Source organism: Terrapene carolina, unplaced genomic scaffold (assembly GCF_002925995.2).
Source record: "Terrapene carolina triunguis isolate 2854851 unplaced genomic scaffold, T_m_triunguis-2.0 Scaffold34029, whole genome shotgun sequence".
In the NCBI taxonomy this organism is placed as follows: domain Eukaryota; kingdom Metazoa; phylum Chordata; order Testudines; family Emydidae; genus Terrapene; species Terrapene triunguis.
Genome location: NW_020698380.1, coordinates 3667372 through 3683691, shown reverse-complemented (window position 1 = coordinate 3683691; position 16320 = coordinate 3667372). Strand labels below are relative to the sequence as shown.

The following is a 16320-nucleotide window of genomic DNA, read 5'->3' as shown; positions in this document are numbered from 1 at the left end:
GCAGCAGAGGAGCTTAACCGCTGACAATTTCAGGGCCAGAGAGCTGGACCCAGAGGAACCTTGAGGGGGTCCGGGGTAGTTAGGGGTGCGCCCCTTGCAAGGAGGCTCCCAGGAGAGAAGCTGCGAGGGGTTTTGCTGGGAAGAGTGGAGTTGCACTCCAGCTGGAATGGCTAGTGTGGTTTTCCTGGTACAAGGACAGGAGAGGATTACACTGGAGAGCCGGGATGTGGTGAAGGATGCCAGGGTATGGTGAGGGACTCCGGGGCTATATGTTGCATGTACTGTTTGGACTATGCTGGGGGAATTCTGGACAATGATAGAAAGACTTCCGTTATGATTTGTGTGAACAAGATTTTTTTTTAATAAATGGATTACAGAAAGACTGTATTTGTATCTTCCCACAAGGGCTATATTTATTTATTCTTAGTAATACACTGTGGATTATTTGTGGGGACTCAAAAGGAGGGAAATGGAGGGTAGGCACAATTGTCGCACTGCAGCCTGTCGAAAGGGGGCGCTCCAGGCGAGGCTGCTGTACGACAATGTTACTCCTTGTTTGTCACAAACAATAATAAAACTGCTTTTGTCAGTGCAGTCCTCTGATGGTGTCTGCTTCTGATGCTGTAAAAGCTGCTTCCTCAGCAAGCTGTACTGCTTACCTAACTGCACTGTGTGATGGGTCAAGGGGGCTATGCTGGACTTCCACATGCCAACATGAGGAAAGTAACAACTGTTTATTGATAATGAAATGGATAATAACACAAATCTGCACTGGCAGAGGGTTTCTAAACACATTTTTTCTTCCCTAACTATGTGTGTGCATGCATTCTCTCTTTCTCTCTCTCTCATATATCTCAAAATCTTTATCTGCCATGCCTCTCATATCTGCTGGTATAATTTTTATTCCACATTTAAACAAAAACATTAATCTAGGCATTAGAGATGGGTCTGAACCAATACCAAACACCCCAACAATTTTAGTGTATTCAGATTTTAATCAGCTGAATCAAAATTCCGCATCCAAGCAGGGATATTCAAAATCTGGTTCCAAATTTTGAGCTGGTGGTTGTTAGGTGTGCAGCTTCTCCTCTGGCTTAACCACAGACCCCTCTGCAGATTCTCAGGGTATGTTCTGGCGTGAATTCCTGCAGAGAGGAGGGCCATATAGCACCTAGATTATGCAGATCTGTGTAATTTTTTTCTAACTTTTTGGCATTGCTCTTGGTTTGCTGATGCATAACAGCATCTGTCTTCTTATTTCTGAAAGACAGTAAAGTAATTATTTTATGGTGGGTTGCATCACATTATTCTGGGCTGTGGGTATTTACGCACATCAGTATTACAGATACTTTATTTAAAGTAGTGGTCAGATTTTTTTTGAGACATAAATGATACAATGTTCTGACACAGTATAAGATGAAAGAGATTGAAAAGTGTGAGAAAATCCTAACGAAAAGAGTCTGTTTGGCAGCAATACATTTGTCATTTTTACACACGTGGTGAATTTGGAGCTGCTCAGTAATAATTTATGAATACTGTATATTGAACTGGTTTTTGGGATGTTTACTGTGTGACTATATTGGGTTAAATCAACAGAGCTGTTGGGAAAGCAAGCAGAAGGGGAAACAGTGGCTCCAGATAAGGGGGCATCAAGAGACCGTACCCAAGTTATTAGGTGTGACAATTCTACTTCCTGGCTCCAGCCAAGTTACAAAACGTATTTTGCCATGCTGGGCCAATGCTGCGAAGCAGAAGGATTATAGCAATTAAAAAGACTCTGTCCAGAGAAGGGACAGTTGTTGGGGAGCTGTTCCAACAGAGACAAGTATCCACTGGAGTGTCTGAGGAAGTTAGGCCTGCCTCGGCTATCAGCAAGGGTTGGGAAGCCTGTATAGGCTTTTTATTGTTTTAAAATCCCTTTTCACTAAATGCTTTGTTCCCACTGTTAAAATAAACAATCATGTGGTTTTAAGGAGGCTGCTGAGTCATATTCACCAGTGGTCACAGATTCCTGAAGAACTGCAGGTGCCAAACCCAGTTGGACCCACAGGGGAAGCACAGTTGACACATAGGGTAGTAAGAGTGGGAGAATTGCCGAACTCTAATCCAGGAGAGCTAAAGGCACGAGATTTGACACCTGAGAGAGTGCACTCAGAGAGACCAGAAAGGGGACAACAGAGCTACAGGTAGCCCTGGGGCATTAACAACATATAGAGAGAGACTTTTAAAATGAAGTTCTGGTACTGATTGTAAACACAATTAATTAATTTGTGAAGGAGAAAACTTTTTAAAAAGGGGAAAATTTTAAATGATATAGCATCTGAATGAAAATACATTAGTACATTAAAAAAAAAAAAAGACAATCCCAAGGTGTTTTAATTATGGAGATGCTAATAGTGACTCCATATTAAGGCTGTGTCCTAGTTGTATAAACATGAACATCTTAAACTAGGTTCACAACATTTAATTACTTGGGTCTCAATCATGCAAAGACTTTGATTTAAATGGGATTACTCAGCATGTGAAGTTAAGCATGTGTGTAAATCTTTGTAGAATTGGGGCCTTACTGTTAAGGTACAGATGAATTTTTTGGGGAATGTTTTTGTTTTTTAAAACGAGAAACTCATTTACTTAAGGGAAATTAAACAGTCCATTTTTTAAAATTTTTGCCATGAGTCTCTTTAAGTCTCTAAATCTGAAAAGACTACGTTGCTTGGAGACTTTAAACTTTCACATGTTGTTCCATAATTTTCAGAATAATCTATTGCTAGATTACTAGAGTAATTTTATGATATTAAAAATAAAGCCGCTATACCTTTTTTTCTTTTTTCTTTAAGTCAGGGAAGCTAACGAATAATATGTCATTCATCAAAAATTAGAGTACAGGCGAGTCTCATCTTACGCACATTTAACATGCGCGAATTCAGCTTTGCGCAGTCGGCAAAACAAAAACAAACAAAAAGAGAAAAATAACAATTTAAATACTGTACCTGTAGTGCGGGCGATTCCGCCTGCCATTACACTCAATGTAATTTTGACTATACGCGATTTTCGCTTTACGTGCTGACAGCGGAACGTAACCTCAGCATAAGATGAGACTCGCCTGTATACAACTTTATACATGATAGGATTTTCAAGAGGGGAGTAGAAGGGGATACATAAAATATATACTTGAAAAACACAGAACATGTTCTACATATACAAAATAATCTGGCAAAATTTGAATAACAGGGCAATCATTTCTGCTTCAAATCCTAGTGATTACATTAACTACTCAAGCTTTGCTCTGATCTCATGAGAACCCCCAAAGAATAGCATTATAATTTACTTACTGTTTCTTCTATGTGTATCAACTTACACGTATTCAAAACCCATTAGTCAAATGTGCTGCTCATGCAAACTGGGGGGCACAGAATGTATTCTGGGGAGGTGTGAGAAGACAGAGTGGAGAGTGCTGGCCGCTGGCCACGTGCCCAACTCTGAAGGCAGCACTGCTGCCAGCAGCAGCGTAAAAGTAAGGGTGGCATGGTATGGTATTGTTACCCTTACTTCTGCGCTGCTGCTGGTGGCGATGATGTCTTCAGAGCTGGCCAGCCGGAGAGCTATGTACTATATACTTAAATGGCTCTGTTTGAATTAATGCTTTACTGTTTTTAATATTTAGTGAGAGTTGCATGTTGATTTTTTTTTTTTTTTAATCAGTAAATGTACTTGTATGGCAGGAGCGGATGCATAAACTACTACAGACACAACGAAGTTTGAGAACCCCTGTTCTAATACAACAGGACAGCAAAAATGGGGCTAAATATGTCTCTTTAACAATTTACAAGTTTACATAGGAAGAAGGAATTTAAAATAATATCAATATATTATTCATTATCATCTAATTACAGTCTGACATGTCACTCATTTCCAGTTGATTATAAACACTAATCTGATGGCTGTACCAGCTGGAAAACAACCCAACTGGTACAGTGTCTATAAAGTGAAAAAGCATGAATCATTCATTTGGTGAAACTGCTTCCCCTGACCATGAAATTGTTATGAGATTAGGTTAGAGACGAGCGCAATTAGCGTGGGATTGATGTTGGGCATGTGTGCTCACTTCTGATCTTGGTACTGGCTGAATCTATTCTCTCCCTTAGCAATTGCATTGCCTGTTGTGCATTTTTAAGAAGATGGCACGTGTTAGGCATGCTGACATTCACAGGGCCCATCAGCGGTGTAATTGGTTCAGCAACGATTAGCAGTGAGTTTCCACAACTTGGCCTTCATTACATTTATTTTATGATGTTTAATAAAAGATACAAAGGCCTTTAGTGTACCTACACTTCCCATTATCAGGAGCATGTGTGAATGAACAAAATCCAATGTTTCCACTGGGTTGGATTTAAAAAAAAAAAGAGAGATTGTATCCTGAATCCATGGTACATTTGTATGCAGATAATGCTTTACAAAATCAGTATCTCAGTAAGGTTTTAGCATAATAATTTCTGTTGTTAAATGTAGAGTACTTTTCAGTCTCATAATATGAATTTACTCAGCCCTGGGCGTGATTTCTACGTGCCCTTTTTGGAGAGGTAGTATATAGAGTACTTCCAATCCCCAAAATGTCATAGTAAATGCTTGTTTTATATTCTTGAACCAGGCATTTATATTTGTTCTTCTGTTAATCTTAGAAAAGGCAAATACTTGTTATCTACAGGCTCCAAAATCCCCTGCTCTCCGGCTGGCCAGCTATGAAGACAGCATCGCCACCAGCAGCAGTGCAGAAGTAAGGGTGACAATACCATTCTATGCCACCCTTACTTTTACGCTGCTGCTGGCAGCAGCACTGCCTTCAGAGTTGGGCACGTGGCCAGCGGACAGCACTCTCCACTCTGTCTTCTCACGCCTCCTCAGAATACATTCTGTGCCCCCCAGCTTGCGTGTGTGTTTGCGTGCATAGTTACTGTAGTGCTCATATCTATTGTTATCATTCAGTACAGAGAAGGTAAGTGCATATGGACTCTTCCAATTAATTCAGAAAGCTGCATAGGGAAATAGTTAGAACTGATGACGTGCAAGGAATTAGTAACTTGCTCCCTGTGAGCCATATTTGGCCCTGATTTGCACCTCATGCAGCCCCACTTATTCCAGTACATTAGGGCTGAATTTGTTCCTGCATTTTCCTAGAATCGTACATTAGTGCTCGAGAAGTCATCAAGTTCAACTTGCTGTGCTGAGGCAGGACCAATTAAACCTAGATCAGTGGTTCTCAAACTTTTTTTTTCGCGGACAACTTGAAAATTGCTGAGGGTCTCGGCGGACCACTTAATGATCTTTCCAAATGTTGTTTGTACCATTAGCTAACTATGGTAAATCGCTTTGGATAAAAGTGCTATATAAAAAAAACCTGTAATAATAAGTAATGTTTTTTGTTCTACAAATAAAAGCACACAACTCCTATTTTAATGTCAGTAGTCTTACCTTTCTAATGCGATGGATGTGTCCTCTCTCTCCCACCACGGAAGCCCACAAACTGGGGCTGGGAAGGAAGGGGGTCTCTCCCTCTCTTCCCCGCCAGAGAGCTGAGCCTGGGAAAGAGGGACATCTCTCCCTGGCAGCTGCAGCCCTGGAGCTGGGGAAAGTCACCTTTTCTCTGGCCACCGCAGCCCTGCATGTCCCAAATTCTCCCCACCCCCTCTACTCACCCCACTGCCCCCTCCCACCTACCCCTTATTCCTCCCAAGGCCACCACATCACCTTACATGTGCATCTTCTCCAGGGTCCAGGCACCTAATTAGTGGCCCTTCATTCTCTCGTGTGCAGCTGCCCAGACGCGCACCTTAGAGGGAACTATTTGCGGACCACTTAAATGGAGCTTGCGGACCGCTGGTCGTCCGTGGACCACAGTTTGAGAACCTCTGACTTAGACCATCCTTGTCAGCAGTTTGTCCAACCTGCTCTTAAAAACCTCCAATGACGGGGATTCCACAACCTCCCTTGGAAGCCTATTCCAGAGCTTAACTACTCTTACAGTTAGATATTAGGAAAAACTTTCTAACTTCAATCTCAGTCTTGCTGCAGATTAAGCCCATTGCTTTGCAGCAAGGGAGATTTAGGTTAGATATTAGGAAAACCTTTCTAAGGGCATGTCTATACTACAAACTTCTGATGACACAAGTTACTTGGGCATAAAGCCACTGCAGTTAGTCTATTGTTTGTGCGTGTGTGTGTGTGTGTACTTGGCTCCTTGCGTCGGTGCTGCGCGTACTCAACAGGAGTTCTTGTGTCAATGCACAGTTAGGTGCACCATGGGTGTAACTCGCCATTGTCTTTTTGGAAGTTTTGGCAACGCAGAGTAGGGCAGAAATGAGCCACACGGGAGATTGCTCTGCAGGGTCAAGTTCCCATCATGCAACTTTCTCTGTCCCATAATGCCATGCCTATCCCATACTTTTCATGCTTATTTTTAAAATCCCAATAACCCGCACAGGATTTGTTGCTGTCCACCATCTCTGACAGAAGCATGGAGCTTGCACAGCTCTGCATGATTGTCATGAGAGTTGCAAGCACAGAATGCAGGATCCTTTGGTATTTGCAGAGCTGCACCAAGAGCCGCAGGGAACAGGACGATTTCCTAGAGGATGTAAAATAATGCACATTGGAAAAAATAACCCCAACTATACATACAATATGATGGGGGGGGTGTGTGGTAATTTAGCTACAACGAGTCAGGAAAAAGATCTTGGAGTCATCATGGATAGTTCTCTGAAGATGTCCACGCAGTGTGCAGAGGCAGTCAAAAAAGCAAACAGGATGTTAGGAATCATTAAAAAGGGGATAGAGAATAAGACTGAGAATATATTATTGCCCTTATATAAATCAATGGTACGCCCACATCTCAAATACTGCGTACATGAGGCAGGGGCCAAATTAAGACAGGGGCCATCTAAGCCCCTGAGATAAAATATTGGCTTTTCCCTTTTCAAAAAGTTTCTGTACAATGTTCTTTTCTAGCAATAAAAACAACTGGAATAAAAGACCTAGAAAAAGTTTGGATCTGCTGCCCAGTTTTGTACTACAGTAATAATTTACACTGGGTTACATACTCTCATTACTAGGCTATGGCATATAATGTGATGTATAGTAAGGTTTAGATAAGACTCAAAACCTTTTAACACTCATCAAAGTTATTGGATCTTTGGAACCAGTTTGCCTCTCCCTGCTGGAGCTTGCCTGTTAGCTGTGAGAGAGAGAGAGAGAGAGAGAGAGAGAGTGCCAGGCTTGCCTTTTATTCTCTACCTTGTTGTCCTATTTACTTCATGACTGAGCAGTGGAAATGGGCTAATTCAAAGTACTGTTCATCAGGCCCTCCATTGTAATTCCATTCCTGAAATGGTGTTGGTGATTCCTCATTCTCTAATAGGCTCCTTTGCTTCCCTCTGCACCTTCTTTTTCCCCCCAAGTATTTTCAATAAACTTTTAACAGCTGAACAGTTTCCGTATTCTGGACAATGCAACCTCTTGGCTGCATTGGAGCTTGACGGTGATTTAGTGAGAGTAGCACCTCAACAATGAAGGGGAAGATACCAGTAGTATTGCCAAGCCCAAGCATTCAAACACCATGAGTCAGCCCTGAAAAATCATAAAGTTGAAAAAATAAATAAATAGTGAGCGCTTTTTATTTGCTTTCTGGTTTCTGAGCCTGTAGGGTTCCTTTGCTTCATGTTTTCAGTAGCAGGAGCTGTTGTCTGGCTAGCTAGGACAGCATAGGGAGCAAAGTCTAGGCAAAGCAACAAGATAGGGCAGACCCAGAGTTTTCTACAAAGTTCTAAAGACTCTTGACTCCTCTGCCATTTCCTTTCTATCTCCATATACACATCTTCTGTAAGCCTTTGCTCCCCTTTAACTTAGGGAGTGTCTACTCTTTGAGCTGGTGAAGTAATTCCAAGCTCGAGGAGACATAGTCACGCTAGTTCTGATTGAGCTAGTGCACTGAAGTAGGGTAGCCGTGGCAACACAAGCAGTAGGGGCTGGCTGCCCCCAGTATGTAACAGGTGTCTTGCACTATTTTCACTACATGTGAATTTGTTCAGCTGTGTACACTATTAGTCATTTGTTTAGAGAAGAAGCCATATAGGCTGATGCATAGTCCATACTTATCACACGCTTCTAGAGATTAGAGAAGAAAAATAAAGAGTAGGTCACTTTGGTCTATTCCTCTACACGATTGCTTTGGAGGATTGTTCCCTTCGTGATTGCTTTGTCCAGTCTAGATTTCAACATTTACAGCGATTCATAGATTTTAAGGTCAGGAGGGATCATCTAGTCTGATCATCTGTTTAACCCAGGCCAAGTGATTCCTGCATCAAGCTCAGAACTTCTGATTGAGCTAGAGCAACCTGCGGCCCAATCAGCACAGAGCTGCGGCCCATGTGACATTCTCAGGCCCATACAAGGTAGTATTGGATGCAGCCCAGATGTGCGGCCCACAATGGTAAATAGCTTGAGAACCTCTGAGCTAGAGCAGTGTTTCTCAGCCTTTTCGGGCTGGTGACCCCTAACAGTAAGGATTATAGTACTGCACACACAGAAAATTTTACTTAGTAATGATAACTTAATTGCCAGCAAACTGTATTGGTGATGGAACAGATTAATATTTGGATCAGTTGCTCAGATGCTATCATCATGGGAGGGGGATCCTATAAAGCAAACTAGATAGCTTTTATGGTAAAATGAAGCAACATATTTTGAACTAGTATCTTTCATATAAGGATCCCAATTTTGCATACAATTAGTCTTCCTAGCACCTATGGGGTTTAGATCTGTATTATTGTATCTATTTTACAGATGGGTAAAGTGAAGCATAGAGAATTTAGTGATATGTCCAAAGTCACTCAGCAAATAAATGGCAGAATTGGGAAGAAAATCCAGGAGTGCTGACTCCCAGTCTCATTCTTACCTCTAGTACAGTGGTTCCCAAACTGAGGTTCACAAAATGTTACAGGGGGTTCTTGGGGAAAAATTTCCCTAATGGTGGACAGAGCTGTCTCGAGGGACCCCAGGCAGCACGGGGCCAGCAGCACGGAGCCCCTGGACTTCCAAGAGCTAAGCAGATCAAAGCAAGCATTTCTATCACACTGACGAGATTTAAACTTCAAGACTCCTTATAAGAAATGGAAAGGGAGGTGGATATTTTTTGCTGTTTTTAAAATTAAATAGGCAGCTAGTATTGTTTTTAAAATTATTATGAAGAACAAGTTTAGGCTTTGTTGGAACGTGCATTGTTTGCCTGGACTGCTCAAGACCTGAATGCTTGTGTAGGAGGAACTCTTTGAGTTGGCTTCTTGAATACCGTCATGCTGTTTCACATCTGATACTCTTTGATGAAACGTAGGAGCCTTGTCTTATAACAGGCTTATTCAGAGTGATACAAACTACAAAAGTGAGATCTTGGAAGAGTGTTGCCGTTTTCATAATGTAATAAAAATACCGTAATGATAAATAATAATTAATAATAGTGTGTAATAAGCATGTCATAAAAACAAATTTTATATTTCCAAGATCACTGCTTTTATAATTTATACTCTGGTAAAGGAGAAAACCCCTGGAAATATTCATTTTTAGGAGGGGGTTCGCGAGACTTGACATTTTAGTGAAAGGGGTCCACAGGTTGTTTAAGTTTGGGAACCACTGCTCTAACGCTAGCTCTTTCATCACAAGTATGTTATTATGACTGTATTTGATCGATTTCCAAATTACAGGTATCTATAATTTGTATAATCTGATTTGCAGTACATATCTTCAGAGCACCAAGATACCTACTGTAACAGATCATAAATCTTAGTATTAAATAGTCAAGCTGCAAATCTGGCCTCTTTTTTTATAAAGCTGGCTAAACTCCTTTAGGACATTAAAAACAAATTGAAGCATGGCAGCGACAATTAATGTTTTTTACACAGTATAAAAAAAGAAAAGAGGAAGGGGACCGTCAATCAAAATTTAATCGAGAGAATTAGACCAAAAGCATTATGCTAAATAATGTTCCTAAACTGGCTTTTGTGTAGGATGACATGCCAGAAAACATCCACTACCCAAAGCAGTGACTGAAGTTAAATACTTAGGTTTTTTTACATAAACTGTCACAACAAGGCCTTTTGGTTCAATCAGAAGAATGAATGAATTAATTATAGTCTGACCATGTAAGTGTACATTTCTATTTCCTAAAATACACATTTCTAAAACAAATTTCTGTGGCAGAGTTAGATTTGATGGTAGACATTTTGGATACCTTTGCCTCCTTTACATTAAAGATTCTTACAAATGAATCACAAATTGGAAAAGACAATTTGGTGGGGGGCTTCCTTTCTCCCTTCCTTTTGTGTGGCAGTGTAATGACTAACCACAATTTACCTCTTTACTACTACAAATAGTTATCCTCCCTTTATATTTCCCCCTTTTTAAATACAGTCTGTTCACGCTTTAAACATAATGAGCCAAATTCATCCCTAGCATAACTACTGAGTTTGTGGAGTTACCCCAGGAATTAATTTGGTCCAATTTATTCAGGCTAAACAAACTATATTCCCTTAACTTGTCCCTGTAAGTGATGGTCTCATGTCTGTTTGAAGTGTGATATTTCTCCTGGACATTCACAGAAATAAATAATTCCTCCTGGAAAACAAATCTCTTAAATAAAATAAGCCTTTCTTTTGGAACTGCATAGACATTCTTCTTATGTTTGATCTGCCTATCTGGCGTAACTAAGCAATACTGTATTTTTCAGCTGCTCCGAGATGGATCAATACCACCAGTGGCTAAGTAGGTCCGTGGTGTTAAATATTCAAAACATCTCATGCATGCAGAACTCGATTTAATACCAAGGTCTGTGTAGGTTTGGAAAATATACCTTTTATATCACTGATATAATTGCATTCCTTTTAGACTTTAACTTTAGAATTGGTTTGTAAGGTTTTCACAAAATGGACTGTTTTCACTTTGAGTTATGAATTTGAGAGGTGGAAATGGCAGATAGGAAGATGAATAGCACAGTACTGTGGGCTTTTTAGAAACATACCAAGCTTTGTTTACAATGATTTATATACTGAATCTTAAACCAATTTCTGAGTACATATGTGCTAATAAATACATATTTTTATCTGTTCTTTTAGCAACGGTGTAATAAAAAAGTGTAAATTTAAATTAAAGTCAATGAATCATGATTGTTTTCCTGTATGTTAATCAACATGTCCTGCTGTATTTGAGTTTTTGACATTATCCTATGTTATCGTGGTCATACTAAATAATAATGATCAGTCATTAGAAGTGGCCAAACTATTCATTATAGTACTATTCTATATAAATGTAGGCCATTTTTATTTAGGAAATTGGTCACGAAAGAATCTTGATTTTCTTCTAGTGTATGCATTGATCTTAAGTATTTGCTGAATAATTTCAATGACTATTTTGCAGCCTATACAGTGTTTACAAGCTGCTCACTTTAACTATATGCTCTTTGTTGTTTGTATTTTGTGGTCAGTTGCTTAAGTCGTATGGTATTGTTTCCACTCTTTGATTGGATGGCTGATACATTTTAAATAGTAGAAAAGCAAATAATGAATATCAAACCTCTGGTATGAATTTTTGGATGAGTAAACACTTGTGCTAAAGCGTATGGAACTTTCAGGGTTTGGAAACATTTTAACTAATAACCAGCAGTTGGTCCAATATTTGCCCTTATTCAGCAACATTTTAAAATCTCATTGAAGTTAAGCATGCAATTAAGCTGAATTGGGGCCCTTATGAATAATATAACCTCATGAATCAGATCACTTTTTTAAAATACTGTCCAACCAGCTCTTTCACTTTTGTACAGTGGTTTTCATCTTCAAAGCATTCTAAAAACAGCAATGAATCGTTAAAAAAACCCTACTAATTATTAACGAAGAAGAGGGCCACATATGTAAAGTCATATGGTTTGCTCCAGAACATGGTCTAGAGAGTTGGTGACTTGCCCAAGTGCACAGTCAGAGGCATGATTAGAATGCGGAAGCTCCTGATTCCCTGTTCTGTGGCCAGACTATGCATTTCTATCATGCATTTTTCCTATTGAATGTTGTTTTGGGGGCCTGATGCGGCTGTAAGAAGGGGGCTAAATGACGTACAGAGAGAACTCCAAATGGAGGATTATTTTGATTTGTCTTTTTGTTTCTTCTTTTTGGTTCCAGTGAAATGAAGCAGAAACTCGATGAAGAGGGTAACAAGTGCAGCATCCTTTCTAAGCAGCAGAAGTTTAATGAGCACTGTTGCATTCGCTGTTGCTCTCCTTTTACGTTTCTCATCAATAGCAAGCGGCAGTGCCAAGACTGCAAATACAACATCTGCAAGAACTGCAGCTCCTATCAGAAGAAGGACAAGGCATGGCTCTGCAATGTCTGCCAGCAAGCTAGGTAGGTGATTATTGTACCACTGCCAGGTATAGAATAGCTGGACTGAAATCTTGACTTGACTTTTCCTCCTATTCCCTCTCTTTGTCAGCTGTTAACAGTGATGAGGTGAAAGACATAAGACACAGAATACTCTAGAGTGTCTAGAAGTTGTTATTAAGGATTGCTTTGGGCCAGGAATGTTTTATTCTAAATCTGCTTTGCTGGATTGATAAACCAACAAGTACTAATTGGATTTAGTCTGCATAAGGGGTGTGATCCTTAAGGTTACTAACATGTAAGCACAGATGGTTAAAAGGTGGCCAGCCATTTTGCAGCAATCACTTGAAAATAAGGCCGGGAGGGTGAAGAAGGGTCTCTCACAGTAGATTATCTTGCAGTGAATTTGTCTGGAATGCTTTTCTAAATGACAGACTTTCCACAGAACACTAAATGCTTCAAAAATACATTCCAAACAGTACCGGAATTTTCACAACTGGGACTAGTTCAAAAAATGCTGCCTAATGGAACCTTGGATAGAATTGCTTCCCCACCCCTTGGGCCTGAGATAACCAACGCTTTTAAGCCAGCATGAAAAAAAAAACCCCAAACCAGTAAAAAGAGCCAGCCCACATAAAACAGCTCTTCGGGGCCAATCTTCCTGGGAGACATTTGGCCTTGCATGGCTCTGTTTCAATTATGGTAGTTTAACTAAAACAAACTTGGCCCAGGGTGGCCACGTAATCTCAGTCCTCCTCTCTCCTGGCGGGGAAATGGATAAAGGAGACCACCCTGATCCCTTTTCCAGGCTCCAATTCACTACTGTCTAAGAGGAAGTACTGCTGTTTCTTATCAGGAGCTCTCCTTTAGCCCACTTAGATATTAATGGCATCCCAGGAACCACGGCTGTCAGCTCCACCCTTTGCCTGGTTGCTAGGTTAGGCTCTGGTGCCCTGGTGCAGCATGAAATACCTTTCCCTGCCTCCCTACAGCACAAAGAAGGGGAGCAGCAGGGGCATAAGGAGAAGAGGAAGCAGCAGCCCTCCCCCCCCCCACACTGAAGTCCGTATTTATATCAAAGCAACCCCATTGGGCTTGATTCTGAACTTATTTACAACAGTGTAGATCAGGAGTAATTCCAGTGAGTTCAGTGGGGTTGCACTAGGGTAAGTGAGATCAAATCAGGCGCATTGTATTCCACATAATATAATATCTTATAATATTGCTTGGTGGCCGTGTCATCTCTTTAACAGCTAGCAAATGCAATTGCCTACCTTCCTCCCCCGCTCCACCCCCCATGTTGGTGATCAGTCCTGGAAGAAGGTGTTTGTTTTTGTTTTGATCATCTACTGTGGTTTAAGACTATGTTCCTGCAGGTTAAAAATATACAGAGGAAACTAATAAAAGATCATCAGTGTGGCTAGTTGGATAGAATATTTGGTTATTATCTAATATAAAGCAAGAATATAGAATAGCTTTGACAATGGAAAACTCTTCTCTTCAGTCTGTCTACCTGTATTTTGTCCCTTTGTACTCAGACTATGTTAGGTAAAGAGGAGGATTTTGTGGTTAGTGTAGATAGTTATGGAGTAGATGCAATAAAACACTAGCAAATAGAAAAATAATTGCCTTTTGATAAGAGTTATTTCAGCTAGAGAGAATGGGAATGGAATGCTGCTGCTGTGTTTTAGTTTCAAAAGCTTAAACCTTATGAAATCTGTCTAATTTCGAACTTGAACTTAGGAATTAAATTATCCAGGTTTCATCAGAATCTGTTCTTTGCTCCCTTGACTTTTTGTTAAATGTTAAAACCAATTTTTTGACAGTTTTGGATAGGAATGTGGGGGTTTGTGTTGATACTTCCATATCTATTGGTCATATCACTATTCCCAACTTTCAGTGTGGACAAAATCAAGTAATGTCATGAATCCACTTTGTGAAACTTCAGTGATGAAACATCCAAAATTCACAAAACGATGGGCAATATTTTATAGACCAGAACAAAGTTCTCATTTCTGCTGTCCAGATGGGTTCAGACAAATAAAAAACTCTAAACTCAATAGGTATAAAATTATAGTAACTGAAACTGCTAAAAAGGTGTAACAAAAATCAAAGTGAAACTCAGCTTGACAGCCATATATAGCAAACAGCAATCAACTGAAAGATTTTGACATAAATTGCATGAAGCATACAGCAAAGTGATGCAAAAGGCACCGAAAATACTGCTCTGTATTTCAAAGTATCCTGCAAAATTTTAAAAACTCTATGTATAAAAATATAGATCTATAGAGATGTGTTTTATATAGACATAGGTACAGATGTATTAAATGTTGCTGACCAGATACCTATAATACAGCATTTATTAGTAGCATTCTGTGAAGTGTTTTTGTTTGTTTTGTTTTTTACTGAGAATTGATATTTTCATCTACTGCCTCAAGGGGACAGAAATCCCCAACATCAGCAGCCAGCTCATGGACCTCAATATCATCTGATGCTGGCTCTGAGGTTGGTAGCACTGGTGTTGCAAGATCAATAAAATAGCCAGTAGACTCCTCCCCTTTTATGTACAGATCCAGTCATCATTGAAAAAGACTTTTTTGCACTTTCAGCCTCTTTTATACTTTTTACCTTTAAAGGTATTGGGGATGAAAGTCCTTGCTGATGCAAGATGCTTCAAAATTCTGGGATTGTGACTTCAGGCATAGCCCTCAGTTGGGGTGGTGCCTAAATGGCAATAAACCAGGAGGCACTATGAATCAGAGATGCAGCTCCGAGCCACAGTTCTTTCTCTACTCCCTCTTTGCTTCCTGGGACAGTAATTTCCTGCCAGCCTACAATAATAGATTACTGGCTCAACTACTTTGGTCAAGGCTATGCTTGTTTTTCACCCCACCTTGCCAATCTGTTTTGAGGAGGGAGAAAATAGTCAAGTAACCATACTTGCTTCTATGCGTCTGCATTGTTGCGTAGGGATGTGAAAGGAGTTCTTACTCCCCCTTATTCCTGTGTGAGTGTTTTTAATCCAAGTCACAGCCTAGCTGTATAATGAAATATCTGTTAGTTCTTCTGAAGCTCTGCAATAATTTGAAGGGATTCATTACACACACCTGCTGATTATTTTATTGTATGGTTCATTTATTTGTTGTACCAGGAATAAAACGGAGGCCCGGCTTCCCTGAATCACAAGAGTAGTACCACTGAAGTTGACAGGGCTACTTGTGTGGATATGGGTGGCGGGGTTGGTCTGTGCTAAAATTGAGTCTTTAACGTTTCATGGATTTTTGGGGGGGGGGGGGTATTATTATTTCTAATGTTGTTGTTGTTGACATGTTATGAAAACATATTTGAGACATATAAATTAATAGATTTATTGGGGCTCTGTTAAGGATAACAAATTGTTTTCTCCAAATTAGATAGGATCGTTTTAGGGTTTTTCCCCAGGTGTGTAGAAATCTCAACTGACACATTTTCAGAAGCAGTGAGCATAGAAAACAGAATGAGCTACTTTCCCTTAAGATTTTTTTTATCATAAGAATACATTTTTTTCAGTTTTTGAAGGTCACTTCATTATTCAAGAAAGGTGCCAGTTTGACATTAGTGGAGATTGAAGTAATCTACCATGAGAACAGGCAATGATGCCCACTGGCCCTGCCATTGCACCTCTCTTCTGCCCTGTAACATCTCTAGAGATGAGAAGTTTCCATGCTCATTCAGCCCTTGGCTCCTCTCTTGAGGCTGCCAGTGGAGGTGCAGTTGGTGCCAGTTGTTTTTGTGAAGTGGACACCATTCTGCTAGGATCTAGTCCAGGGTGGGCAAACATTTTGGCCCGGGGGCCACATCTGGGTGAGGAAATTGCATTCAGGGCCATGAATGTAGGGATGGGGCAGGGGGTTGGGGTGTGGGAATGGCT

The 16320-nt window shown here is 40.3% G+C and overlaps 1 protein-coding gene across 1 annotated transcript in view; it reads left to right on the top strand.

Annotated features, from left to right (window-relative positions):
• The window catches only part of LOC113405172 (rab effector MyRIP-like), a 346653-nt gene that overhangs the window by 156065 nt on the left and 174268 nt on the right, over nt 1-16320 (top strand). The window contains exon 3 of the mRNA XM_026646107.1: nt 12213-12434. Within this exon, the coding sequence (XP_026501892.1) occupies nt 12213-12434 (222 nt within the window). The remainder of the gene's footprint in view (nt 1-12212; nt 12435-16320) is intronic.